This window comes from Crotalus tigris, unplaced genomic scaffold (genome assembly GCF_016545835.1).
Source record: "Crotalus tigris isolate CLP2741 ecotype Arizona unplaced genomic scaffold, ASM1654583v1 scf7180000024361.1375286210:1436186, whole genome shotgun sequence".
In the NCBI taxonomy this organism is placed as follows: domain Eukaryota; kingdom Metazoa; phylum Chordata; class Lepidosauria; order Squamata; family Viperidae; genus Crotalus; species Crotalus tigris.
In genome coordinates this window covers 797,076-824,159 of record NW_024100529.1, presented here as the reverse complement: position 1 = coordinate 824,159, position 27,084 = coordinate 797,076, and the positions used below count along the sequence as shown (strand labels likewise).

General features: G+C 45.6%; 1 protein-coding gene across 1 annotated transcript in view; it reads left to right on the top strand.

Annotated features, from left to right (window-relative positions):
* The window catches only part of DIS3L2 (DIS3 like 3'-5' exoribonuclease 2), a 202,655-nt gene that overhangs the window by 165,054 nt on the left and 10,517 nt on the right, over positions 1-27,084 (top strand). Inside the window, exons 16-20 of the mRNA XM_039327402.1 lie at positions 16,361-16,544; positions 18,153-18,239; positions 19,893-20,040; positions 21,595-21,725; positions 23,801-23,905. Of these exons, the coding sequence (XP_039183336.1) occupies positions 16,361-16,544; positions 18,153-18,239; positions 19,893-20,040; positions 21,595-21,725; positions 23,801-23,905 (655 nt within the window). The remainder of the gene's footprint in view (positions 1-16,360; positions 16,545-18,152; positions 18,240-19,892; positions 20,041-21,594; positions 21,726-23,800; positions 23,906-27,084) is intronic.

Here is a 27,084-nt window from a genome sequence, read left to right as displayed (position 1 = left end):
ATTAAGGGAGAATGGAATAGCTATTTCAAACTTTTTAGTTCTCTTCAACCAGACATACCCTTCTGAGATTCAAACCTGGGCTGTCTGCATGTTAAGCCGCTGTGTTACATATATATGTGTTTTATATATATATATAAATAGGCAGAGAATCAGTCAGTGGAAAGTACCAACTCTTGCCAAACCAACTTGCAGGGGTTTCTCCCCAAAATGTATTGCAATATGTCAATGAAGAACTCAATCACCCAGGCCAAAAGTATCTTAGAAAGGTTAAATCATGGCAACTGGACCAAAGTTTGTTAATCTGAGACGTTTCGGTACTCATCCAAGTAGCTTCATCAGTCAAAATAAAAAAAAAAAAAAATTAGTCAGAGAGTCGTTGGAGTTGCATCACATGTTTCCAGTCCTCCACTTTTGGACAATTTCCCCCCCCCCCCAGTCCTCTCTCACTTGAAGTGGGAGATGTGAATATTTTCCCAGCAGCCTTTGCAGCTGAGGCAGAGATAACATGCTTGGCTGGAGAATTCTGGGAGTTGAAGTCCACTCATTTTGAAGTTGCCGAGGGTGAGAAATACTTGTGGCAGCCCCTGAAATACTGGAAGACTGCTATCATGTCCCCCCCCCCCCGGCCCCAGTCCTTTTTTCCACACTGGCCATACCCAATTCCTGCAACCTATTCCCACAATATGTTTTAGTCTCCAGGCCTTGGATCATCTTAGTTGCTCTTCTCTGCCCCTTTCCCCAAAATCTCCACATCTTTTTTGTAGTGTGGTGACCAAAACTGGATGCTGTATGCCAGGTGTGGCCTTAGTAAGGCTTTATATAAAGCAGTACTAATGCTGCCCTGCTTTTTTTACTTTTTTTAGTGCTGTTGTAACTTGGGTCACTAAATGAATGGTCCATAAGTCGAGGACGACATGATTCTGATTCTGCCTCAGGGAGTCTTAAGTGTTCTGCCTAGATACAGGGTTAGGCAACCTTGGCTCTTTTATGACTTTTATGACTCCCAGAATTCCTGAGCCAGCCATGCTGAGGGGAAAGGGAGAGGTTTCCATGCTGAGCCATGATGGCTGAGGAATTCTGGGAGTTGAAGTCCACGAGTCATGAAGGGGCCATACTTCCCTCATGCTGGCTCAGGAATTCTGGGAGTTGAAGTCCGCAAGTCATGAAAGAGCCATAGTTTCCCCCATGCTGGCTGAGGAATTCTGGGAGTTGAAGTCCATGAGTCATGAAGGAGCCATAGCTCCCCCATGCTGGCTGAGGAATTCTGGGAGTTGAAGTCCACTAGTCATGAAGGGGCCATAGTTCCCCCACGCTGGCTGAGGAATTCTGGGAGTTGAAGTCCACGAGTCATAAAAGAGCCAAGATTGCTTACCCCTGGCTTAGAATGACAACTGTGCTAAGGGCAGGTTTAAAAGATGGTAGGTGATTATCTTGACTCAGTGCAATTTCTAGCTCAGGGATCTTCAAACCTGACAACTTTAAGACTGGTGGACTTCAACTCCCAGAATTCCTCAGCCAGCCAAGGGTTGGCTGAGGAATTCTGAGAGTTGAAGCCCCGCAGTCCTAAAGTTGCCAAGTTTGAAGACCCCCATTCTAACTCAACAAAGCTCCTTTTCCGAAGAGAGAGGTGGGCATTGAAAGCCAAACCTCACTCGTTGAAGCCATCCCAAATCCTACCTCAGCCAGCATCCTTTTTTCTAGGAAAAAGCCCTAGGCTGGAGCTTCTCCAATATTTTGCTCTTGAAAAATATTTAGCTTTTGAAGAGGCGGAGCCTCTGTTCGGCAGCCTCGGCTTCAAAATAATCAACTCCAGATGTCCATCTGATTCAGACCATCCGTTCGGGCTGAGGGGAGTTGTCCTCTCAGATCTCCTCAGGGCACCCGTTGCCTCTTCCTGAGGTGGCCCAAAGTTGGTTTTTTTTTACACTTTTCAATCCGAAGGGGTCCCTGGGTGCTCTCTGAGCTGAGTGGTTTCCTTGCAGATGTTTTGTGACCCAACTAGGTTACATCATCAGTGCTAGAATGAGGGAAGAAGAAGAAGAGGAGGAGGAGGAGGAGACAGTGCAGTCCTTGGTGCTCTCTGAGCTGGGTGGTTTCCTTGCAGATGTTTCGTGACCCAACTAGTTACATCATCAGTGCTAGAATGAGGGAAGAAGAGGAAGAGGAGGAGGAAGAGGAGGAGGACGACTGTGGGGTCCCTGGGTGCTCTCTGAGCTGGGTGGTTTCCTTGCAGACGTTTCGTGACCCAACTAGGTAACATCATCAGTGCTAGAAGGGAGGGGGGGCTTGCAGAGGGGAGGAAGAGGAGAAAAGAAGGAAGGAAGGAAGGAAGGAAGGAAGGAAGGAAGGAAGGAAGGAAGGAAGGAAGGATGGATGGATGATGTGGTCCTTGGTGCTCTCTGAGCTGGGTGGTTTCCTTGCAGACGCTTCGTGACCCAACTAGGTAACATCATCAGTGCTAGAAGGGAGGGGGGGCTTGCAGAGGGGAGGAAGAGGAGAAAAGAAGGAAGGAAGGAAGGAAGGAAGGAAGGAAGGAAGGAAGGAAGGAAGGAAGGAAGGAAGGAAGGAAGGAAGGAAGGATGGATGGATGATGTGGTCCTTGGTGCTCTCTGAGCTGGGTGGTTTCCTTGCAGACGCTTCGTGACCCAACTAGGTAACATCATCAGTGCTAGAAGGGAGGGGGGGCTTGCAGAGGGGAGGAAGAGGAGAAAAGAAGGAAGGAAGGAAGGAAGGAAGGAAGGAAAGGAAGGAAGGAAGGAAGGAATGGATGGATGGATGATGTGGTCCTTGGTGCTCTCTGAGCTGGGTGGTTTCCTTGCAGACGCTTCGTGACCCAACTAGGTAACATCATCAGTGCTAGAAGGGAGGGGGGGCTTGCAGAGGGGAGGAAGAGGAGAAAAGAAGGAAGGAAGGAAGGAAGGAAGGAAGGAAGGAAGGAAGGAGGATGGATGGATGATGTGGTCCTTGGTGCTCTCTGAGCTGGGTGGTTTCCTTGCAGACGCTTCGTGACCCAACTAGGTAACATCATCAGTGCTAGAAGGGAGGGGGGGCTTGCAGGGGAGGAAGAGGAGAAAAGAAGGAAGGAAGGAAGGAAGGAAGGAAGGAAGGGAAGGAAGAAGGAAGGAAGGAAGGAAGGAAGGAAGGAAGGATGGATGGATGATGTGGTCCTTGGTGCTCTCTGAGCTGGGTGGTTTCCTTGCAGACGCTTCGTGACCCAACTAGGTAACATCATCAGTGCTAGAAGGGAGGGGGGGCTTGCAGAGGGGAGGAAGAGGAGAAAAGAAGGAAGGAAGGAAGGAAGGAAGGAAGGAAGGAAGGAAGGAAGGAAGGAAGGAAGGAAGGAAGGATTATGTGGTCCTTGGTGCTCTCTGAGCTGGGTGGTTTCCTTGCAGACGTTTCATGACCCAACTAGGTAACATCATCAGTGCCAGAAGGATCCCTCAAGTAACTTATGACCCCTGCAGCATCCCCAGAGTCACGTGATCAAAATTCAGACACTTGGCAACCGACTCGTATTTACGACGGTCTCAGTGTCCGGGGGAGGTCACAAGATTCCCTTTTTGCGACCTTCTGACCAGCAAAGTCGTCCTCCTCCTCCTCCTCCTCCCTCCTCCTCTCCTCCTCCTCCTCCTCCTCCTCCTCCTCCTCCTCCTCCTCCTCCTCCTCCTCCCTGCAAACCCCACTCCCTTCTAGCACTGATGATGTTCCCTAGTTGGGTCATGAAACGTCTGTAGGAAAACCACCAAGCTTAGAGAGCACCAAGGACCCCACAATCTTTTTCCTCCTCCTCCTCCTCCTCCTCCTCCTCCTCCTCCTCCTCCTCCTCCTCCTCCTCCTCCTCCTCCTTTGTTTCTGACCTCCTCCTTTATTGGCCACGTCACTTTTTCCGGTGCTAGTTGTAAGTTTTGAATGGTCCTTAAATGAACTGTTGTAAACCGAGTACTGCTTGTCCTCCTTGGGACGTTGCTCTGTGATGCAAAGGCGACCCCTCCCTCTTAAAATCTGCAATGTGGCGGCTTCTGTGGTCTGGGGTTACTGCAGCACCGGGTGGGTGTTTTTTTTGTGTGTGTATGTGCATATCGGTGTTTGTGTGTGTACCAGTGTGTCTAGGTAAGCGCTGGTCATTATAAGCCAAGCACCAAGAGAGAACTTGCAAATTGCAGCTCTGGGGAGGCGACAGTAGAGAGCCACTGTAGCAAATCTTGATTTAATGGCCTGTTCCCCCGCTCCGCTCTGCCAACGCGGCTGCTGGGGGGACTCGCTCAGCGTTTCACAAAGATTAGCTGCTAAATTGGCCTGCAAGGAAACATTTAATAACGGTGGAACATAATTACTCATCTCCAGCTCCTGCAGCTCGGCTGTGGGGGAGAGAGTGTCACAGCTTTTCAGGCACTGCAATGGGCTTCGGTGCTCGTTTGGGGTGGGGGTGGGGGGAGGCAAGCTCCACGCTGCGCACCCCCTCACCCAGCCTGCCTTCATTAGGCCTTTGCCATCTGGCTGTCTCGGGAGGAAACGGGGTTCAGGGGGGGATGACGGAGTGGCTTTCTCAACGCCGATTTTATTTATTTATTTATGCACGTATTTATTTCTTTCCCACCTTTGTTCTTCTTCTTTTTTTGCAAACAACTCGAGCCTGCGAACTAGAACTCACTGTCTCCCGGGAGTGGCCCAAAGTCACCCAAGTGGCTTTCGTGCTTAGGGTGGGCCTAGAACTCACCGTCTCCCAGTGACTGGTCCAAAGTCACCCATTTGACTTTCATGCCTTGGGTGGGACTAGAACTCACAGTCACCCAGTGATTGGCCCAAAGTAACCCAACTGTATTTCATGTCTAGAGTGGGACTAGAACTCACTGTCTCTTTGTGATTGGCCCAAAGTCACCCAACTGGCTTCCATGCCTAGGGTGGGACTAGAACTCACCGTCTCCCAGTGATTGGCCCAAAGTCACCCAACTGGCTTCCATGCCTAGGGTGGGACTAGAACTCACCGTCTCCCGGTGATTGGCCCAAAGTCACCCAACTGTCTTCCATGCCTAGGGTAGGACTAGAACTCACCGTCTCCTGGTGATTGGCCCAAAGTCACCCAACTGGCTTTCAAGCTTAGGGTGGGACTAGAACTCATCATCTCCCTGTGATTGGCCCAAAGTCACCCAACTGCCTTCCATGCCTGGGGTGGGACTAGAACTCACCGTCTCCCGGTGATTGGCCCAAAGTCACCCAACTGCCTTCCATGCCTGGGGTGGGACTAGAACTCACCGTCTCCAGGAGATTGGCCCAAATTCACCCAGAGAGAAGCTTGTGATGGGTGTTGTGATGGGCAAGTTATGTCAGGTCAGGTCAGCTTTCGATTGGGCAGGAATGGAAGGGATTAACTCCCAACATTAAGCAACCCCGAATAAATACTAAAAGTAGTCCTTATCGTATGACCGCAATGGAGCCCAAAATTTACGTTGCTAAGTGAGAAATTTGTTAAGTAAATTTTGCCCCGTTTTACCACCTTTCTTGCCAAAATTGTTACGTGAATATGGCATTCCCCCACGGACATTCCCTGTCAGACAGACTCAAAATGTGACCTCCAGGGATGCTGCAACCGTCATAAATATGAGCTGGTTTGCCATGTAGTTATCACGTGACCCTGGGAAGAATGCTGCAACGATCGTTAAAGTGTGAAAAATGCTCAAAAGTCCCTTTTTTCAGTGCTGTCGTATTTCAAACGGTCACTAAACGAACTGTCGTTACGTCGAGGGCTTAATCTGTAAAATGTAGACTACATGTTTGTCTCTTGATTCTCGCGAACAGACCCTTGGCCAGCCTGAAATCTGCTCTCTCCCCCCCTCCCCCGTGTTTAATGAACTAATTAATACTTCTTAATAATGTTAATAAGTACAGAGGAAGCAGCCAGGAGTCTCCCCTTGACGGGTTCACCCGAAGGATCGTGCAAAACCTATCGGCGTCCTTGTTTGATTTCTTTACCGCTTTGCTGGTGTTGTGAGCCAGTGAGAATGATTTCCGTTTGTCTTCCTGTCCGCCAGCTGAGTGGCTGGAAAGTCATCCAGGAGATGATTTAATCATCCTTTCCTTGCTTGGGGAGGAATATCTCCTTATTCGGCACTGGGGATACGGCGGGATGCATCCCGTGAACGGAAGCCGGCGGTCGACGTGGTGGAACGCGAGGAGAGTTAAAAATATCCCTCCCTAGTTTGAAATCCAAGCGAAAGTTGTTGGCAGGGCGATGGAGAACGTCGGGCGAAGAGAAGTGGGGGAACACATAATGACAATATAGGTTGTCCCTGACTTAACAATAGTTTGTTTCAAAATACGATGGCACTGCAAAAAGTGACTTGGGACCGTTTTTCACACTTAATGACCGTTGTGGCCATCCCCGCGGTCACGTGATCAAAATTCAGACGCTTGGCAAACCGACTCGTATTTACGATGGGGGATCACGTGACCCCCTTTTGCGACGTTCTCATAAGCAAAGTTGATGGGGAAGCCAGATTCTATTCGCCACTGACTTCACAAGCACCGCAATTAGCAATGGGGGTGAGAAAGGTCGTAAAATGGGGCAAAACTCACTTAACGACTCGCGCTTAGCAAGAGACTACTTGGGCTCGGTTGTAGTCATTAAGTCGAGGACTACCTGCATTTTGCTGTCTAGGACTGGACGGGTTGCTCTCCTGCCGAGTTCCATAAAACTTTTCTTCTCCGCTGCTCTTTTTTTTCCATCTCTTTCTCCTGGGAAGATGGTGGAAAAATAAAGCTTCCCTTCTCCACCGCTTGTCCACAAACCTCCAGCGTGGAGAAACGGATCTCCCTGACTGCGTGCCGGCCTCTCAACCTGGCGTAAGATTTCATAAGCAGGAGATACCATCAGCGCTCGGCTTCCTGCATCAGCGTTCGGCAGTAACTGCGCTCAAAGTGAGAGCGAATGGATCATTCTAGAATCAGAATCAGAATCGAGCTGGAAGGGACCTTGGAGGCCTTCTAGTCCAGCCCCCTGCTCAAGCAGTAGACCCTATACCATTCCAGACAAGTGGCTGTCCAGTCTCTTCTTAAAAACCTCCAGTGATGAAGCACCCACAACTTCTGGTGGCAAGCTGTTCCACTGGTTAACCGTGTCATGGTTCCGACAGATGAAACTCTTCAAAAGAACTTCGAGGTGTTTTTACCTTAAAGAATCTTTTATTCGAGTAGCATAATGTCGGCACTGCATAATCGAAGCCAAAAACTGAATTCCCCTCCCCTGGGCACATTGTATCAAAGCACAATTCCCTCCTCCAATTAACCGTCATAAATCACATTCCCCAATTAGCTTGAAGCACAGACTTCCTCTCCAGCTCTCCAGCCCGCCAATTCTTTATCACCTCTGGGCTCAATAACCTTGGTTCTCATGCTAAGCTTAGTGTTGTTATGTCTAGCTCGGGGGTAGGCCACCTTGGCTCTTTTATGACTGGTGGACTTCAACTCCCAGAATTCCTGAGCCAGCCATGCTGAGGGGAAAGGGAGAGGTTTCCAAGCTGAGCCATGCTGGCTCAGGAATTCTGGGGGTTGAAGTCCACGAGTCATAAAAGAGCCAAGGTTGCCTACCCCTGGTCTAGCTAGACTCCCATTCACATACATCCCTCCCAGCATTATCTAACTCTAAAAGGGAAAGGGAAAAAGATGGCTACATTTCCATCTGTTGTCAGTGCAAAACATCCGATGTTAGCAGCGTTGACAAATCGTCCTCACTGTTAGGAAGTTTCTCCTAAGTTCTAGGTTGCTTCTCTCCTTGATTAGTTTCCATCCGTTGCTTCTTGTCCTGCCTTCTAGTGCTTTGGAAGATAAGTGGACCCCCTCTTTGTGGGAGCCCCTCAAATACTGGAATAGTGCTATCATGTCCTCTCCAGTCCTTCTTTTCTCTAGACTGGACATACCCAAATCTTGCAGCCGTTCTTCATATGTTTTAGTCTCTAAGCCTTTAATCATCTTAGTTGCTCTTCTTTGCACTTTTTCCAAAGTCTCCACATCTTTTTTGTAATGTGGTGATGAAAACTGGATGCCATATATAATAATAATAATAATAACAAATGCATATAAAGTCAAAATTGAGAAGACAGCAACAGACAGTAAATGCCGCCTATGCAAAGAAGCTGAAGAAACAGTGGACCACTTGGTAAGCTGCTGCAAGAAGATCGGCCAGACTGACTACAAGCAGCGGCATGACAAAGTAGCAACAATGGTGCATTGGAAGATCTGCAAGAAATATCATTTGCTTGTAAGCAAAAACTGGTGGGATCACAAAATAGAGAAAGTCATAGAAAATGATAAAATTAAACTGCTCTGGGACTTCAGAATTCAAACAGACAAGCACCTGCAACATAATACCCCGGACTTAACAGTTGTCAATAAGAAAGACAAAAAAGTCTGTATAGTGGATGTGGCAGTGCCTGGAGACAGCAGAATAGAAGAGAAAGAACTGGAGAAGATAACAAAATACAAAGACCTACAAATAGAAATAGAAAGACTGGGGCAAAAGCAAGCAAGGGTAGTACCAATAGTAATAGGCTCCTTGGGTGCAATCCCAAAACAACTGGAGCACCACTTGAACACCATTGGCATTGACAAATTCGCTATTAGTCAATTGCAAAAGGCGGCCTTACTAGGAACTGCTTCCATCCTGCGACGATATCTGTAATACCATCAAACATCCACATCTGCCTATCCCAGGTCCTGGGTAAGGACTCGATAGGTAGACAAAATGCCAAATCCAGTCTGAACATCTGGCTGACTGTGCGATGATCCATAATAATAATAATAATAATAATAATAATAATAATAATAATAATAATAATAATAATAATATAGTAAAGTTGGAAGGGACCTTGGAGGTCATCTAGTCCAACCCCCTGTTCAGGCAGGAAACCCTATACCATTTGGACAAATGGCTGTCCAGCCTCTTCTTAAAAACTTCCAGTGTTGGAGCATTCACTGCTTCTGGAGGCAGGTTGTTCCACTGGTTAATTGTTTTGTCAGGAAGTTTCTCCTTAGTTCTAGGTTGCTTCTCTCCTTGATGAGTTTCCATCCGTTGCTTCTTGTCCTGCCTTCAGGTGCTTTGGAGAATAGCTTGACTCCTTTTTCTTTGAGGCAGCCCCTGAGATACTGGAAGACTGCTATCATGTCCCCCCTCGTCCTTCACTTCATTAAACTAGACATGCCCAATTCCAGCAACCGTTCCTTATACGTTTAGCCTCCAGTCCCTAATCATCTTTGTTGATTCCAGATGTGCCCTTACTAAGGCTTTATAAAGCGGTACTTAGTACACTTAGTAAGCATTCCAAGAGTGCTTGCCTCAATTTCCCCTTATTTCCCTTGTGCAAAGGTGCCTAGCGTGAAGATTGTGCTGCAGAGGGCATGTTGTTTTGAAGAGATAAATAAGAGATAAATTTGGAGACGGGGTGTGTGAAGCCGGCTTGTAGTCGAAAGCTGAGATTCACAGAACTCCTCAGTCAAGTATTTCAGCCATTAGTGGTGCACCTGCCAGGCCAATTCATCCTCTCGCACATCTGGCGAGGGTTCAGTTGTGCCAGAAGCCCCTGAATTATTTAATACGCGAACACCTTCTGCCTACAGGAATTTAATCAGGGTGGCAGCATTTCTGAAATGCAAAAGGAGAATGCATGCATTGCTGAAAAGCAACATGCTGCAATTGCAGTGTACAAGATTGTGTAACAAAACCAGGAGTTTGGGTTAAGACAGTTTATCTAAAGAGAAAGAAAAGCAGAGAAGACAGAAGAGAAGAGAAGGGAAGGAGGGAGAGAAGAGAAAGAAAAAGAAAGAAGGAAAGAAAGAAAGAATTATTTTCATTGCTGAAAAGAAAACACTACACAATTATAATTTAGAAGATTGTATAACAAAACCAGGAGTGGGTTAAGACAGTTTATTTAAAAACTCAGACAAAGAAAAGGAGAAGGAAAGGGAAAGCAGAGGAGAGGAAGGAAGGAAAGAAGGAAGGAAGGAAAGAAAAAAAGAAAGAAAGAGAAGGAGAAAAGAAGAGAAAAGAGAAGAGAAGAGAAGAGAAGAGAAGAGAAGGGGCTGTCCCAAGAAGAGGGAGTCAAGCTATTCTCCAAAGTGCCTGAAGGCAGGACAAGAAGCAACGGATGGAAACTTTTATCAAAGAGAGAAGCAACCTAGAGCTAAGGAAAAACTTCCTGACAGTTAGAACAATTAACCAGTGGAACTACTTGCCTCCAGAAGCGGTGAATGCTCCAACACTGGAAGTGTTTAAGAAGAGATTGGACAGCCATTTGTCCAATATAGGGTTTCCTGCCTGAGCAGGGGATTGGACTAGATGACCTCCAACATCCCCTCCAACTTTATTACTACTACTACTACTACTAAGGACTACTTGTACATCTCATTAGCACAACCCAGAATTCACAGCATTGTGCACCAGGTTGAATCCGATACTAATGATTTTTGTTGATCGCTTAATTCAGTTTTTATGGGAGAGAGGTGACTCAGATGATAACTGCTGTTCTTTTTCTTTATATCAAATACATTCATCATGTTTTTTTTCTGTCTCAGTTTAATGTAAGGCAATAAAAGGGCCCTGAAGCCATCAAAGTCCAATCATCGGTCGAGTCATTGAAAAAAAAAGTTAATGAACCATGATGTCCTGTTTTTTTTTTTCCACCAGTAATTTTTTATCTTAATGGAGCATAAGGCCCAGCCTGTGCACAAACTTGAATGCACACAGACACACGAACACACAGGGAAGCAAAACGGACCACTTGAAACGGTGTGTTTCTCAACCTCTGCCACTATTAACGATGGGTGGACTTCAACTCCCAGAATTCCCCAGCCAACCGTGGTGGATATATTTGATAGAAAGAAAAAGGAACAGCAGTTACAACTGGGGGATTCTGGGGACTGAAGTCCACCCATCTTAAAAGTGGCAGAGCTTGTACCGAGTTCAAATTTTAATTATTGATGGGATCCCATCATGCTGGGTATCAGGTTTGGTTTGGCCGATATGGTGGGAACAGTAACCTGGAATGGGCAAGATCTCAGCATGTACTGACCGACAGAGGGCATCCAAGCTGGCTGAAGTACACATCCTTAAACTTGTCATTTACCACACAGTTGAACCACAATTGTATGGAGGAATGGAATGGAATGGAATGGAATGGAGTGGAGTAGAGTAGAGTAGAGTAGAGTAGAGTAGAGTAGAGTAGAGTAGAGTAGAGTAGAGTAGAGTAGAGTAGAGTAGAGTAGAGTAGAGTAGAGTAGAGTAGATGCAATGGAGAATAGAATAGAATAGAATAGAATAGAATAGAATCTGGAAGGGACCTTGGAGGTCTTCTAGTCCAGCCCCCTGCTTGAGAAAGAGAACCTATACCATCTCGGACAAGTGACTGTCTAGCCTCTTCTTAAAAATCTCCAGTGATGGAATGCCCATGATCTTAAATTGCTGGAGGAGCTCGAAAGCTTTGCAGCTGTAGGAAAGCTTCACGAAGGACAACCTGTGTCCTTAAGGCTTGATGGCACATGAAAACGGCCCCACCCCTCTCTCTCCTCTTCATCTGTCTCATTCCTGGTTGTCGGAAACACAGGTGTTAACCCAAGGCTCCCGTCAATCTTGCCCAGATGACTGCAACCCAGCAGATAATGTCTCAGGCTGTTAGAAGCGTTAAGGGCTGCTGCAATGTACATAAACAAAGTCTACCAGTATTAGGAATAGAATAGAATAGAAAATAGAATAGAATAGAATAGAAAATAGAATAAAATAGAACAATAGAATAGAATAGAATAGAATAGAATAGAATAGAATAGGAACAGAATTACAGAATAGAATGGAATGGAATGGAACGCAGAATAGAATGGGATGGGATGGAATAGAATAGAATAGAATAGAATAGAATAGAATAGAATAGAATAGAATAGAATAGAATAGAATACAATAGGAACAGAATTACAGAATAGAATGGAATGGAATAGAACGCAGAATAGAATGGGATGGGATGGGATGGGATGGGATGGAATAGAATAGAATAGAATAGAATAGAATAGAATAGAATAGAATAGAATAGAATAGAATAGAATAGAATAGAATAGAATAGAAAGTCCAGCCCCCTGCTCAAGCAGGAGAGGATGAAGGATAAGCCTTAGAAGAAGCAGTTGCTTGGCTGGCAGGTGCTCATGCACAACCAGATCTAAAGGATGAAGGTTGCCCAGGATTTTCATGAGAAAAATCACATTTAAATTAAATGAAATCAGAGGTTGGATGAGTATCAGGAAAAAACGTCCTCATGATCAAAGCTGGATTGTGAGGGGAAAAAAAAATGTCCTCATGATCCAGATTAACCCTGGAGGCAACCATCTCTCCTTCCCTGGAATTGTGTTTCCTCAAACTTAGCAACTTTAAGATGAGCTGTGGACTTCAATTCCCAGAATTAACCAGCCAGAATTGATGGACTTCAATCCCCAGAATTCCCTCCACGGCCAGGGAATTCTGGGAATTGTTGAGTTGAGAATTGTTGTTCTAAACGACCGTTTCACCCCTGACAGCGGTTAACTTGTAAAGTGGGCACCCTGTTCTCTTGGCAGCCATCTTTGTTTGCTTGTTTGGCCACCAGTGTTTGGCAGCCATCTTTGTTTGCTTGTTTGGCCGCCAGTGTTTGGCAGCCATCTTTGCTTGTTTGTCTGCCAGTGTTCAGCAGCCATCTTTGTTTGCTTGTTTGTCCGCCAGTGTTCGGCAGCCATCTTTGTTTGCTTGTTTGGCCGCCAGTGTTTGGCAGCCATCTTTGTTTGCTTGTTTTGTGAGTGTGCCCACAATAGGCTATCTGATTTTCAGATGGGCTCAGGGGCCTCTAAAGATTGGGACTTTTCTGGCACAAGATGAACTAAAAAGGCATGTCCTTGCTTGCCATCTGTCTTTGGAGCCTCTAATGCGGCTGGAAACCTGAGCAGGTTCACATGACCTTTTTTTTGGTGGGATCTCATACAAGAGTCTGTGCAAAAAGGGGAACAACCCTGCCACCCAGTGGTGGTTCCATTACATAGCATCAGCCTTGGGATATTGTACATATAAAGGAAAATACTAGAATAGAATAGAATAGAATAGAATAGAATAGAATAGAATAGAATAGAATAGAATAGAATAGAATAGAATAGAATAGAATAGAAAATAGGAGAAAGAATATGATAGAATAGAAAATAGGATAGGATAGGATAGGATAGGATAGGATAGGATAGGATAGGATAGGATAGGATAGGATAGGATAGGATAGGATAGAGCTAGAAGGGACCTTGGAGGTCTTCTACTCCAGCCCCCTGCTACCATTTTGGACAAATGGCTGTCCAGTCTCTTCTTAAAAACTTCCAGTGTTGGAGTGTTCACCGCTTCTGGAGGCAGGTTGTTCCACTGGTTAATTGTTCTGACTGTCAGGAAGTTTCTCCTTAGTTCTAGGTTGCTTCTCTCCTTGATTAGTTTCCATCTGTTGCTTCTTGTCCGGCCTTCAGGCGTTTTGGAGAATAGCTTGACTCCCTCTTCTTTATGGCAGCCCCTGAGATACTGGAACTCTGCTATCATGCCCCCCCTCGTCCTTCTCTTCATTAAACTAGACATACCCAATTCCAGCCACCGTTCCTTATATGCTTTAGCCTCCAGTCCCCTGATCATCTTTGTTGCTCTTCTCTGCACTCTTTCTAGAGTCTCAACATCTTTTTTACATCGTGGTGACCAAAACTGGATGCTGGATTCCAAGTGTGGCCTTACCAAGGTCTTGTAAAGTGGTATTAACACTTCACGTGATCTGGATTCTTTTTTATATATATATAAAGATTTTACTGGATTTTTTTCATAAACATCTGTTAATTTTTCCAATCAACGAGTTGTCTGGGATTAGCTATGCTAATACTGATTCGATTCCTAATCCTTCATTCTTTCCTCTAACCAACAATAAAATAAATCCCAAATTTGGTAATAGTCTGTGTCTTCTTTATCTTTCAGTCTCATAGTTAATCTGTCCATCTCTGCACATTCCAGTATTTTCCTGATTATTTCTTCTTCTGATGGCAATCCTTCATTCTTCCAGTATTGTGCGAAAATTATTCTCGCTGCTGTGGTAATGTGTAAGATTAAATATAGACTCTGCTTATTAATCTTTTCAGGCGTTGTACATATAAAAAAGTTGTACATATAGTAAAAAAAGTTCCGGTTTAAAATCAACATGTTCACCCAATATTTTTTCTGACCACGTATGTATCTTTCTCCAATAAGCCTTAGCCTTGCCACATGTCCACCAAATGTGGTAGTACGTGCCTATGTTATATTTACATTTCCAGCATCTATGTGACATATTTTTAAACATTTTTGCTAATCTTGCTGGTGGCAGGTGCCATCTATAAAACATTTTGTACAAGTTTTCTTTATATGAAGTTGACATTGTTAGTTTGTAGTTTCTCTCCCATAACATTTGCCATTTTTCTAGTTCTATATTATAGCCAAAAACTTTTTGCCCATCTTATCATTGTTTCTTTCACTTGTTCGCTTTCCATTTCCAAAATTAACAAAAAATTATATATTTTCTTAATTAATTTCTCATCTGAGGTTAACAAAATCTTTTCAAACACAGTTTGATCCTTATAAAATCCATACATTTTTACATCTTTTTCATATCTACTTTGTATCTGTAAATGTGCCCACCATGACAAGTTGATTCCCTGGTTTTCCAGTTCTTGTTTAGATTTTAAATTCCCATCAATATTTAGAATATCTCTATATGTCCATATTTTTTTCAAAATATCTACCAAGTTCGGATGTACAAATGCTTCCATGGTTGATAACCACCCTGGAATTTGTAGATATATTTTAGCTTTAATTTATTTTCCCATACTGTTAACCAGGCATTTCTTATAAAGTGATTTTGAAAATACTTATGGGCTCTGTTTTTCCCATACCATAAGAAAGCGTGCCATGTGATCTGGATTCTATCCCTCGGTTAATGCAGCCTAAGGCAGTGATGGCGAACCTTTTAGGGACCGAGTGTCCAAACTGCAACCCAAAACCCACTTATGCATTGTCGGGTGCCGGGTGGGCGTGGCCCATTGGGTGGGCGTGGCTGTGGTCATAACGGCAGACTGGGTGGGACTAAAAAGTTCAATCAATCAATTCCAACTTTGCAAGATCTTTCTTTTTCCCGCGAGAAGTTGAAATTGACTGATTGAACCTTTTTTTTTTTTTTTTTTGCACACGGCGGTGGAGGCCTAAAGCGAAAAGGTTTTATAAAAACCAGCTAAAGGCCTAGGACTGGGGCGACGGCATGCGTGCCCACAGAGAGGGCTCTGAGTGCCGCCTCTGGCACCCGTGCCATAGGTTCCCCACCACTGGTATATGCTAAAAATTATTGATAACTGTAATGAATATCTTTTTATCTAGTTAATAATAATAATAATAATAATAATAATAATAATAATAATAATAATAATAATAGTTGGAAGGGACTTGAAGGTCATCTAGTCCAACCCCCTGCTCAGGCAGGAAACCCTACACCATTTCGGACAAATGGCTGTCCAGTCTCTTCTTAAAAACTTCCAGTGTTGGAGCATTTACCACTTCTGGAGGCAGGTAGTTCCACTGGTTAATTGTTCTAACTGTCAGGAAGTTTCTCCTTAGCAGATATTAATGGAAAAAAAGAGGAAATATTTGATTTTGTAACATGAGATTTATCCTTAAGACTTATGTCTGGAGGAAGGTTGTTCCACTGGTTAACAGTTAGAACAATTAACCAGTGGAACAACTTGCCTCCAGAAGTTTTTAAGAAGAGACTGGACAGCCATTTGTCTGAAATGGTATAGGGTTTCCTGCCTGAGCAGGGGGTTGGACTAGATGACCTTCAAGTCAATGGTTCGCCACCATTGGCCTAAGGGCTTATATTAGACAGGTGAAATACGAACGTTTCCGAATTCTGTCACAAACCAAACGAGCATCATGGGATGAGAAGCGCAGAGCCACAAGCGGTTCCCCTTCACGCGCCTGTCATCAGATGATGTGGCTGTAAAAGTCAGGCTGGAATGGGAAGGAGTCACCTGTATTAAGCAACCCTTGTAAACAACGGTCTGTTCTGCCAGCAGCCTTGACCGTTAAGCCCAGCATTGGTCCCTTCATCCAGATGACTCCTTTGAATAGAATAGAGCTGGAAGGGACCTGGGAGGTCTTCTAGTCCAGCCCTCTGCTTGAGCAGGAGACCCTGTGCCATTTCAGACAAGTGACTGTCTAGTCTTCTGTCAGCCTAGAACTCAAGGCCACTTGAACTCCTGCAGGACATACTGATGATGCAGCCCATCATCCACCTCTTTGCTTTTTCCCTGCTTGCTCCAGACTGGTGGAAGAATTTATGCTGCTGGCAAACATGGCGGTGGCCCATCGGATTTACCGTGCCTTTCCCGCCAAAGCCCTCCTGCGCCGGCATCCCCCGCCCCAGACCAAGATGCTCCACGACCTCATGGCCTTTTGCAACCAGATGGGCCTGGAGATCGAGTGCACCAGTGCCGGGGCCTTACACGTGAGTAAAGGCAGGAGCCGGAGGGAAGAAAAGCTTATTTTCAAAGGGGGGGAGCCAAATGGGCAGGTTTGGGCTTGGAAGAGGAGGAGGAGGAGGAGGAGAAGGAGGGGGAGGAGGAGGAGGAGGAGGAGGAAGAAGAAGAAGAAGAAGAAGAAGAAGAAGAAGAAGAAGAAGAAGAAGAAGAAGAAGAAGAAGAAGAAGAAAGAAAGAAAGAAAGAAAGAAAGAAAGAAAGAAAGAAAGAAAGAAAGAAAGAAAGAAAGAAAGGGAAAGGACTGTGGGGTCCTTGGTGTTCTCTGAGCTTGGTGGTTTTCTTGCAGACGTTTCATTGCCCAACTAGGTAATACCATAAGGGGGAGAGGAGGAGGAGAAGGCTCTCTGAGCTTAGTTGTTTTCTTACAGATGTTTCATTACCCATCCTTAGGGCTAAGTCAGAAGTAGGCAACCTTGGCTCGTGGACTTCAACTCCCAGAATTCCTGAGCCAGCATGGGGGAACTATGGCCTCTTCATGACTTGAGGACTTCAACTCCCAGAATTCCTGAGCCAGCATGGGGGAACTATGGCCCCTTCATGACTTCTGGACTTCAACTCCCAGAATCCCTGAGCCAGCATGGGGGAACTATGGCCCCTTCATGACTGGTGGACTTCAACTCCCAGAATTCCTCAGCCAGCATGGGGGAACTATGGCCCCTTCATGGCTCGTGGACTTCAACTCCCAGAATTCCTCAGCCAGCATGGGGAAACTACGGCCCCTTCATGACTCATGGACTTCAACTCTCAGAATTCCTGAGCCAGCATGGGGGAACTATGGCTCCTTCATGACTTGAGGACTTCAACTCCCAGAATTCCTGAGCCAGCATGGGGGAACTATGGCCCCTTCATGACTCATGGACTTCCAGAATTCCTCAGCCAGCATGGGGGAACTACGGCCCCTTCATGACTCGTGGACTTCAACTTCCAGAATTCCTGAGCCAGCATGGGGAAACTACGGCCCCTTCATGACTCATGGACTTCAACTCTCAGAATTCCTGACCCACCATGGGGGAACTATGGCCCCTTCATGACTCGTGGACTTCAACTCCCAGAATTCCTGAGCCAGCATGGCTCAGCTTGGAAACCTCTCCCTTTCCCCTCAGCATGGCTGGCTCAGGAATTCTGGGAGTTGAAATCCACGAGTCATGAAGGGGCCATAGTTCCCCCATGCTGGCTCAGGAATTCTGGGAGTTGAAGTCCACGAGTCATAAAGAGCCAAGGTTGCCTACCCCTGGGCTAAGTCCTAGCCTAAGGCAGGACTAGAACTCGCCCCTTCCTGGTGATTGGCCCAAAGTCACTCAGCCGACTTTCATGGCTAAGGTAGAACTAGAACTCACTGCCTGCTAGTGATTAGTCCAAAGTCACTCTGCCAGCTTTCATGGCTAAGATGGGCCTAGAACTCACCATCTCCTGGTTTCTAGACCAGCGCCTTCACCACTAGACCAAACAGAAATACACACACATGCGTTGGGATGATGCCTGGCTACAGCATGGAAAACGGCATGTGGGGCAGTGCGCAATCAGAAGCAATATTGGCTTCCCTCCTAGCTCCAGTGTGTGTTTCTCTCTCTTCCAGAAAAGCCTGAATGAAACCTTTGGGAACGACCAATATAGCGAAGCGAGGAAGGAGGTGCTGACCAACATGTTCTCTCGTCCCATGCAGGTAGGAAGGAAGGTCATTTTACTCATCAAATGTATTTTATTTTATTCATCAGATTTATTTTATTTAAATTTATTTCATTTTATTTAAAATTATTTTATTTAAATTTATTTTATTTAAATTTACTTTTTATTTCTTAAATTTAAATTTATTTTATGTATCAGATTTATTTTCTTTAAATTTATTTTATTATTTTATTTAAATTTATTTTTTATTTCTTAAATTTAAATTTATTTTATTGATCAAATTTATTAAATTAAATTTAAATTTATTTTATTTAAATTTATTTTATTTTATTGATTCAGTTTTTTAAAAAAATATTCCATTCAAATTTATTTTGTTAGTTAAATTAAATTTTATTTTATTAATTCAATTCAAATTTATTCATTCAATTCAAATTTATTTTATTAATTCGATTTTATTTTATTTATTCAGTTCAAATTTATTTTATCTATTCAATTTTATTTTATTAATTCGATTTTATTTTATTTATTCAGTTCAAATTTATTTTATTGATTCAATTCAAATGTATTTTATTCAGTTCAAAGATATTTTATTTTATTAATTACATTTCATTTTGCTTATTCCCTTCAAATTTATTTGATTGATTCCATTCAAATTTATTTTATTTTATTAATTAAATTAAATTTCATTTTGCTTATTCCATTCAAATTTATTTTATTTTCTCAGTTCAAATTTATTCTATTTTATTAATTAAATTAAATTAAATTTTATTTATTCAATTCAAATTTTATTTTATTTATTGATTGATTCAATTCAAATTTATTTTATGGATTGAATTCAAATTTATTCATTCAATTCAAATTTATTTTATTAATTCGATTTTATTTTATTTATTCAGTTCAAATTTATTTTCTTGATTCAATTTTATTTTATTAATTCAATTTTATTTTATTTATTCAGTTCAAATTTATTTTATTGGTTCAATTCAAATGTATTTTATTCAGTTCAAAGATATTTTATTTTATTAATTATATTTCATTTTGCTTATTCCCTTCAAATTTATTTGATTGATTCCATTCAAATTTATTTTATTTTATTAATTAAATTAAATTTCATTTTGCTTATTCCATTCAAATTTATTTTATTTGCTCAGTTCAAATTTATTCTATTTTATTAATTAAATTAAATTAAATTTTATTTATTCAATTCAAATTTCATTTTATTTATTGATTGATTCAATTCAAATTTATTTTATCGATTCAACTCAAATTTATTTTATCGATTCAATTTAAAATTATCTTGTTTTATTTAATACACTGGCCACCCATCTCGCCCCAAGGCTTAACTGGGGGCCTTGGCTTATGGGAGGTGTCTGGTTTATATTAAACCATAAAGCAGGGGGGTATCCAGCCTCATCAAATTTAAGACTTGTGGACTTCAACTCCCAGAATTCCTCAGCCGGAAGACCACAGGCCTTAAAGTTGCCAAAGTTGGACACCCCCGTTATAAAAGGCCTTTGCTGGACTAGCATCCAGACCTCCTGGATGTTCCCTGGGATGGAGAGAGGCCTCCGAGTGCCTCTTTCCTGTTTCATCCTGCTCTTCCTAAAACTTTGCAGCTTCTTTCCCCGTCAGCCATCTTCCTTCCCAGCCTGGCTGTCGGTAGCTTCTGACCTGTCCTCTCTCTTTGCAGATGGCGGTCTATTTCTGCACTGGCATGCTGAAGAACGAGACTCTCTTCCGGCACTACGCCCTCAACGTGCCTCTCTACACCCACTTTACGTCGCCCATCCGCCGGTTCCCGGACATTGTGGTGCACCGGTTGCTCTCGGCTTCCCTGGGTGAGTTTTTCAGCATAAACGGTGGACTGCCTGCCTGATTGCCTCTAAGAAAGGCTAGGGCACGGGTAGCCGGCCTTGGCCACTAAGATCGGTGGACTTCAACTCCCAGGCTGGCTGGGGAATTCTGGGAGTTGAAGTCCACAAGTCTTAAAGGTGCCAAGGTGGGATACTGGTAGAGTAGAGCGTCCTTCCTCAATGCAATGCCCTTCAGATGGTCCCAGACTACAGTACCCATCACTCTTAACCCGCCTTTGGGGAAGTCTGTGGTCGAGGGGAATTTGAGCCGGTACCGGATCTTCTCTTCTGCCAGGTAAGAGCATAAAGATCCTGATGGTGTCACTGGATAGGTTGCCAGATTCCAACCATATTCATTCATTCATTCATTCATTCATTCATTCATCCCATCTTTATTATTTTTACAAATAATTCCAGGAGGCGAACATATCCAACACTTCCTCCTTCTCTTTTTCCCACAACAGCCCTGTGAGGTAGGTTGGGCTGAGAGAGAGAAAGAGAGAGAGAGAGAGAGAGAGAGAGAGAGAGAGACTGACTTACTCAAAGTCACTGAGCCAGCTTTCATGCCTAAGGCAGGACTAGAACTCACTGTGATTGGCCCAAAGTCACCCAGCTGGCTTTCATGCCTAAGGCGGAACTAGAATTCACTGTCTCCTGGTGATTGGCCCAAAGTCACTCAGCCGATTCTCATGCCTAAAGTGGGACTAGAACTCACTGTCTTCTGGTGATTGGCCCAAAGTCACTCAGCTGGCTTTCAGGCCTAAGGCGGGACTAGAACTCACCGTCTCCTGGTGATTAGCCCAAAGTCACCCAGCCGGCTCTCGTGCCTAAGGTGGGACTAGAACTCACTGTCTCCTGGTGATTAGCCCAAAGTCACCCAGCCGGCTCTCGTGCCTAAGGTGGGACTAGAACTCACCGTCTCCTGGTGATTAGCCCAAAGTCACCCAGCCGGCTCTCGTGCCTAAGGTGGGACTAGAACTCACCGTCTCCTGGTGATTAGCCCAAAGTCACCCAGCCCGCTCTCGTGCCTAAGGTGGGACTAGAACTCACTGTCTCCTGGTGATTGGCCCAAAGTCACTTAGCTGGCTTTCAGGCCTAAGGCGGGACTAGAACTCCCGGTCTCCTGGTGATTGGCCCAAAGTCACCCAGCCGGCTCTCGTGCCTAAGGTGGGACTAGAACTCACCGTCTCTTGGTGATTGGCCCAAAGTCACCCAGCCGGCTTTCATGCCTAAGGCGGGACTAGAACTCACCGTCTCCTGGTGATTGGCCCAAAGTCACCCAGCCGGCTCTCATGCCTAAGGCGGGACTAGAACTCCCCGTCTCCTGGTTTCTAGCCCAACCCCTTAATCCCTGCTCCAAACTGACTCTCCTTGCATGTTCCTTTTCCCGGCCAATCAAAAACCGCTTCAGGTTCTTTCCGTAGCGCACGGAAGGATGGAGGGCTGTGCTCTGTACCTACCGCCCCACAGAAATGCGGGCGAGGGGGAGCCGGTGTCTTCCCTAGGCGGCTTCCAACCCCGAAGGCGTCTCTTTTCCAGGGCTGGGTCCTGCCCCACAGATGGAGAAGGCCGAGATGCAGAAGCGCGCGGAGCACTGCAACGATCGGAAGATGGCTTCCAAGCGGGTGCAGGAACTCAGCGTCGATCTCTTCTTCGGCGTCTTTGTCAAGGTCAGGGGCCCCAGGGCCATTCGGGGCCCCGGAGGGAAGGGACAGGCTGGGGGAGTTGGGGGGTCCTCTAAAAATCAGGTCTTTGTTGTGTTTGTGTAGCCCCCACCATCTGCTGGAAGAAACGTCGCAATTTTTCTTTCTTTCTTTCATTGATTTGCAGGTAGTCCTCAATTTACGAACGCAACGGAGCCCCATATTTCCGTCGCTAAATGAGACGTTTTGTCAAGATGGGTTTTGCCCCCATTTTTCGACCTTTCTCGACACCGTCGTTCAGTGAATCACTGCGGTTCTTAAGTTAGCCACAAGGTTTTTAAGTGAAGCTGGCTTTCCCGTTGTTTGTCCGAAGGTGGCAAAAAGGGGATCGCGTGACCCTGGGATGCTGCGACCGTCATTAATACGAGCCAGTGGCCAAGCGTTGTGAATTTTGATCACGTGACCGTGGGGATGTTGCAATGGTCGTAAGTGGGAGTAGCGGTCATAAATCACTTGCAACTTCGAACCGCCACTAAATGAATGCATGTAAACCGAGGACTCCCTGTATAGCAGGTTTTTTTCAATGCAGCAACTTTTAAGATGTGTGGGCTTCAAATCTAGCCTTGCTACCTGGGGAACCCTGGGAGTTGAAATCCAGAGGACCTGGATTAGGAATGCTGGCAGTTGAAATCCGGACGGCCCAGATTAAGAACGCTGGGAGTTGAAGTCCGGATAACCTGGATTAGGAACGCTGGCAGTTGAAGTCCGGTTGACCTGGATTAGGAACGCTGGGAGTTGAAGTCCGGATAACCTGGATTAGGAACGCTGGGAGTTGAAGTCCGGATAACCTGGATTAGGAACGCTGGGAGTTGAAGTCCGGATAACCTGGATTAGGAACGCTGGGAGTTGAAGTCCGGATAACCTGGATTAGGAACGCTGGGAGTTGAAGTCCGGATAACCTGGATTAGGAACGCTGGGAGTTGAAGTCCGGATAACCTGGATTAGGAACGCTGGGAGTTGAAGTCCGGATAACCTGGATTAGGAACGCTGGGAGTTGAAGTCCGGATAACCTGGATTAGGAACGCTGGGAGTTGAAGTCCGGATAACCTGGATTAGGAACGCTGGGAGTTGAAGTCCAGATTAGGAACGCTGGCAGTTGAAGTCCGGATAACCTGGATTAGGAACGCTGGCAGTTGAAGTCCGGATAACCTGGATTAGGAACGCTGGGAGTTGAAGTCCAGATTAGGAACGCTGGGAGTTGAAGTCCGGATAACCTGGATTAGGAAAGCTGGGAGTTGAAGTTGGGACGGCCCAGATTAAGAACGCTGGGAGTTGAAGTCCACACTTCTTCAAAGATGCTAAATGGAAAAACACCCAAATATGCCACCAGGGAGATTTTTTTCTCTTGGAAAAAAAAAAACCCTATGAATTTTTCAATGAATATATAAAAACAGGTAGTCCTCGACTTACAACAGTCCATTTAAGTGACCGCTCAAAGTTACAACGGCACCGAAAAATGGGACTTAGGACTGTTTTTCAGCCTTATCAACTGACGCGGCGCCCCCAGGGTTTATGTCATCCAAACCCAGACGCCTGGCAACTGATTCATATTTACGACGGTGGCCGTGTCTTGGGATCACGTGATCCCCTTTTGCGACCGTCTGACAAGCAAAGCCAACGGGGGAATCCGCATTCACTTAACAACTATGTTACTCGCTTAACAACTACAGCGATTCACGTAACCCCTGTGGCAGGAACAGTTGTAAAAATGGGGCAAAACTCAACGCATGTTTCATTTCGCCACATAAACTGGGGGGGGTGTTTCAATTGTGGTCGTAACTTGAGGACTACTTGTAAAAAGCAAGAGACCTCCAGCTCTGATCTAAGGCCTTTGGAGACCAGTTCTTTCCTGGAGAGATCTGGGGATCTGCTCCTCCTGACTCAACCAGAGTTCAGTGCAAGGGTTTTGCATGTTTTGCAGGCTTGGATGGGAACTGGGTTCGAATCTCTGTGTGGAACCAAGGGGCTGCTCCCTTTTGCTCATCCCTCCCTCCCCTCCTCCTTCCCTGCCTAACCCCCTCCCCCAATGTGGTCTCTTGCAGGAGTGTGGACCGCTGGAATCGGAGGCCATGGTGATGGGTGTCCTCAACGAGGCCTTTGATGTCCTGGTGCTGCGATTCGGAGTCCAGAAGCGCATTTATTGCAACGTAAGCCCATGCGATTCCCCCCCCTCCCCGGGTGGCGGGATGTGTCTGAGAGTGAGCCAGGCAATCTGTTTGCATTTTTAGTGAACCCAACTAGATCAAATTGGATGGAGCCAGAGAACCTAGGAAATGAAAAGATTTGGCTGGGGGGCTGCCCAGAAACAATGAAAAAAAATTGAAAAAAAAGTATTTTTTTGAAAATGTTATTAACAGCAACAACAACAACATAAAATAAATGAATAAAATTCCCCGAATAGCCATAGTACTTAGAATTATATACCTATATCAGGGGTCTTCAAACTTGGCCCTTTTATGACTTGTGGACTTCAACTCCCAGAATTCCTCAGCCAGCATGCCTGGCTGAGGAATTCTGGGAGTTGAAGTCCACAAGTCATAAAAGGGCCGAGTTTGAAGACCCCTGCCTTAAATCTAACAAACAAAATGGAGGCTGGTTGAGGAATTCTGGGAGTTGAAGTCCACAAATCATAAAACGGCCGAGTTTGAAGACCTCTGTGTTAAATCTAACAAACAAAATGGAGACTGGCTGAGGAATTCTGGGAGTTGAAGTCCACAAGTTATCAAAGGGCCAAGTTTGAAGACCCCTGACCTATATGACAGTTGCAGTGTCCCGGGGGAGGGGTCACGCAATCCCCTTTTGCGACCTGCCGACAAACAAAGTCAATGGAGGAAGCCAGATTTGCTTAACGACCGCGTGGCTAACTTAACAACTGCAGTGATTCACTTAAGAACCAGGTGACTAACTTATCAACTGCGGCAATTCACTTATTGTGTTTCCCAGAAAATAAGTCCCACCCCAAAAATAAGCCCCAGTTAAGATCATCAGCCAGACTTAGGCATTTAGTACCGTATTCCCCTAGCTGGAAAATAAGCCCCAGGGCGTCTTTTGTAGCAAAAATTAATATTAAGACCCTGTTCTTATTTTCGGGGAAACACGGTTACACCTGTGGCAAGAACGGTCGTAAAACGGGGCAGCTTAACAGCTGTCCCGCTTAGCAACGGAAACTTGAGGCTCAGTTGAGGTCGTAAAGACTACGTGCTGTTGAAAGAAAAATCTTTATCAGGGTCCAGTCCAAGCCGGGAATAAACGAAATGGAGACTGCTTTAGAAAGAAGCAGTTTGCAGTTTATTGAAGAGGAGAGCCAGACAGAAAGATGGCTCTGGGGAAAACTGACCACACGTAGCTGGGAGTGGTGGGTTTTTATACCCTATGGCAGTGGTGGTGAGCCTATGGCACGGGTGCCAGAGGCGACACTCAGAGCCCTCTCTGTGGGCACGCGTGCTGTCGCCCCAGTCCTAGGCCTTCAGCTGGGTTTTATAAAACCTTTTTGCTTTAGGCCTCTGCCGCCGTGTGCAAAAAAAAAAAAAAGGTTCAATCAATCAGTCAATTTCAACTTCTCGCGGGAAAAAAAAAAGATCTTGCAAAGTTGGAATTGATTGATTGAACTTTTTAGTCCCGCCCAGTCTGCCGTTACCACCGCGGCCATGCCCACCCAATGGACCACACCCCCCAATGGGCCACACCCACCCGGCACCCGATGATGCATAAGTGGGTTTGGGGTTGCAGTTTGGCCACTCGGTCTCTAAAAGGTTCGCCATCACTGCCCTATGGGGCTTTTGAGGTTGTTTCCTGTTCCTGTTTGAGGCTTTGCATTTCCTGTGTCATGTAGGGAGAAGTTTCTGCCTTTTTAAAGATCTTCTCCATTATTCCTTTGGGGAAATATATTCTGCCTTTTTAATATTCCCCCAAATATTTCTTTCTCTGGATTCTTCCCGCACTGCCTCGCCCTCTTGCATCTGCGGGTCTCGTTCCATCCCAAGCCAGTTCAGGACCCCATCCTGGGGCGGGGAGAGGGGAAGATGATGGCTCCCACCCACCTGCTTTGTTCTGTGTGCTGCCCTCCCTCCCTTGTCTTCGTCTGCTTGGGGACGCCGGGCCCGTACCGGCTGCCCCTCCATCTGCGCCTTGCAGAATTGAAGACCATTATCCCCTCCCGGCACGATCATTAAAGCGGAGCCGATAGTGCCAAGCAGGCACGTCTGCCTTCCGAACGATCGAGCAGGGAGACGTTGGGATGCATTTCCGCTGTCGCAAACAGGACTCGGCGGCGTCTGGCGGCCCCCTCCGTCTGGGGTGGGCAAAGGGCCGTGCCAGTCCCCGGTGGGCACAAGACGGGGAAGGAGCCGGGATGAGTTGCTAGGCCGGTTCTGTTATTTCCCTTTTTCTTTTGAAGACGTCTAAATCAGTGGTTCTCAACCTGTGGGTCGGGACCCCATTTGGGGTGGAACGACCATTTCACGGGGGTCGCCAAACCACGCAGTCCGCCATTTTTTCCCCCTTTTCCTTAGCTGTGCTACTCCCTTTTATTCTATTGGCTTTTGAAAGCCAATAGAATAGACTCTCTTGAATAGAGTCTAATTCTATTGGCTTTCAAAAGCCAATAGAATTGTCCAGGCTGTCTCTGCCCTGCTGAGCCCGCCAAAAGTCCCATTCTGCAAACGGTGCTGCACCAGTTGAGTAGTCCTCGACTTATGACCGGTTGAGTAGTCCTCGACTTATGACCGGTTGGGGGTCGCGGCATTAACAAGGTTCAGAACCACTGGTCTAAATAAAGGCGGTCCTCCCCTTACGAACCCACAGCTGAGCCCAAAACCTCCGTCGCTTAGTGGGACGTTGGTTCGGTGAGATTTGCTCCCAATTTATGACTGTTCTTGCCGCGTTTGGGCAGAGAGAGAAGGACCGGGCCAAAATCACCCAGTTGGCTTTCATGCTAAAGGCAGAACTAGAACTCACCATCTCCTTGTTATGGGTTCCTGGCCACTTTCCTTCGTGACCAGCGGCAAGCTCGCCTGACCAAGAACCAGCCAAGACACCGTGAAGGCCTTTTGTTTCGTTGATTGCAATAAGCGGGGAGAGAAGCTATCAAAGGTTGGTTCTCTCCAAAGTTTTAACCCAAAATATTTCCTTCTTTATACACTCCTTGTCCCGGCCACCACATCCCTCCTCTTTCCCCATTGGTGAGGTACTACTATGAGGTTACACTCTTTCCGACCATCTCCTGCCTATTTCCTGCTACATACTAAATCAGTGGTTCTCAACCTTTTTAATGCCGCAACCCCCAAACGGTCGTAAGTCAAGGACTACTCGACCGGTTGTAAGTCGA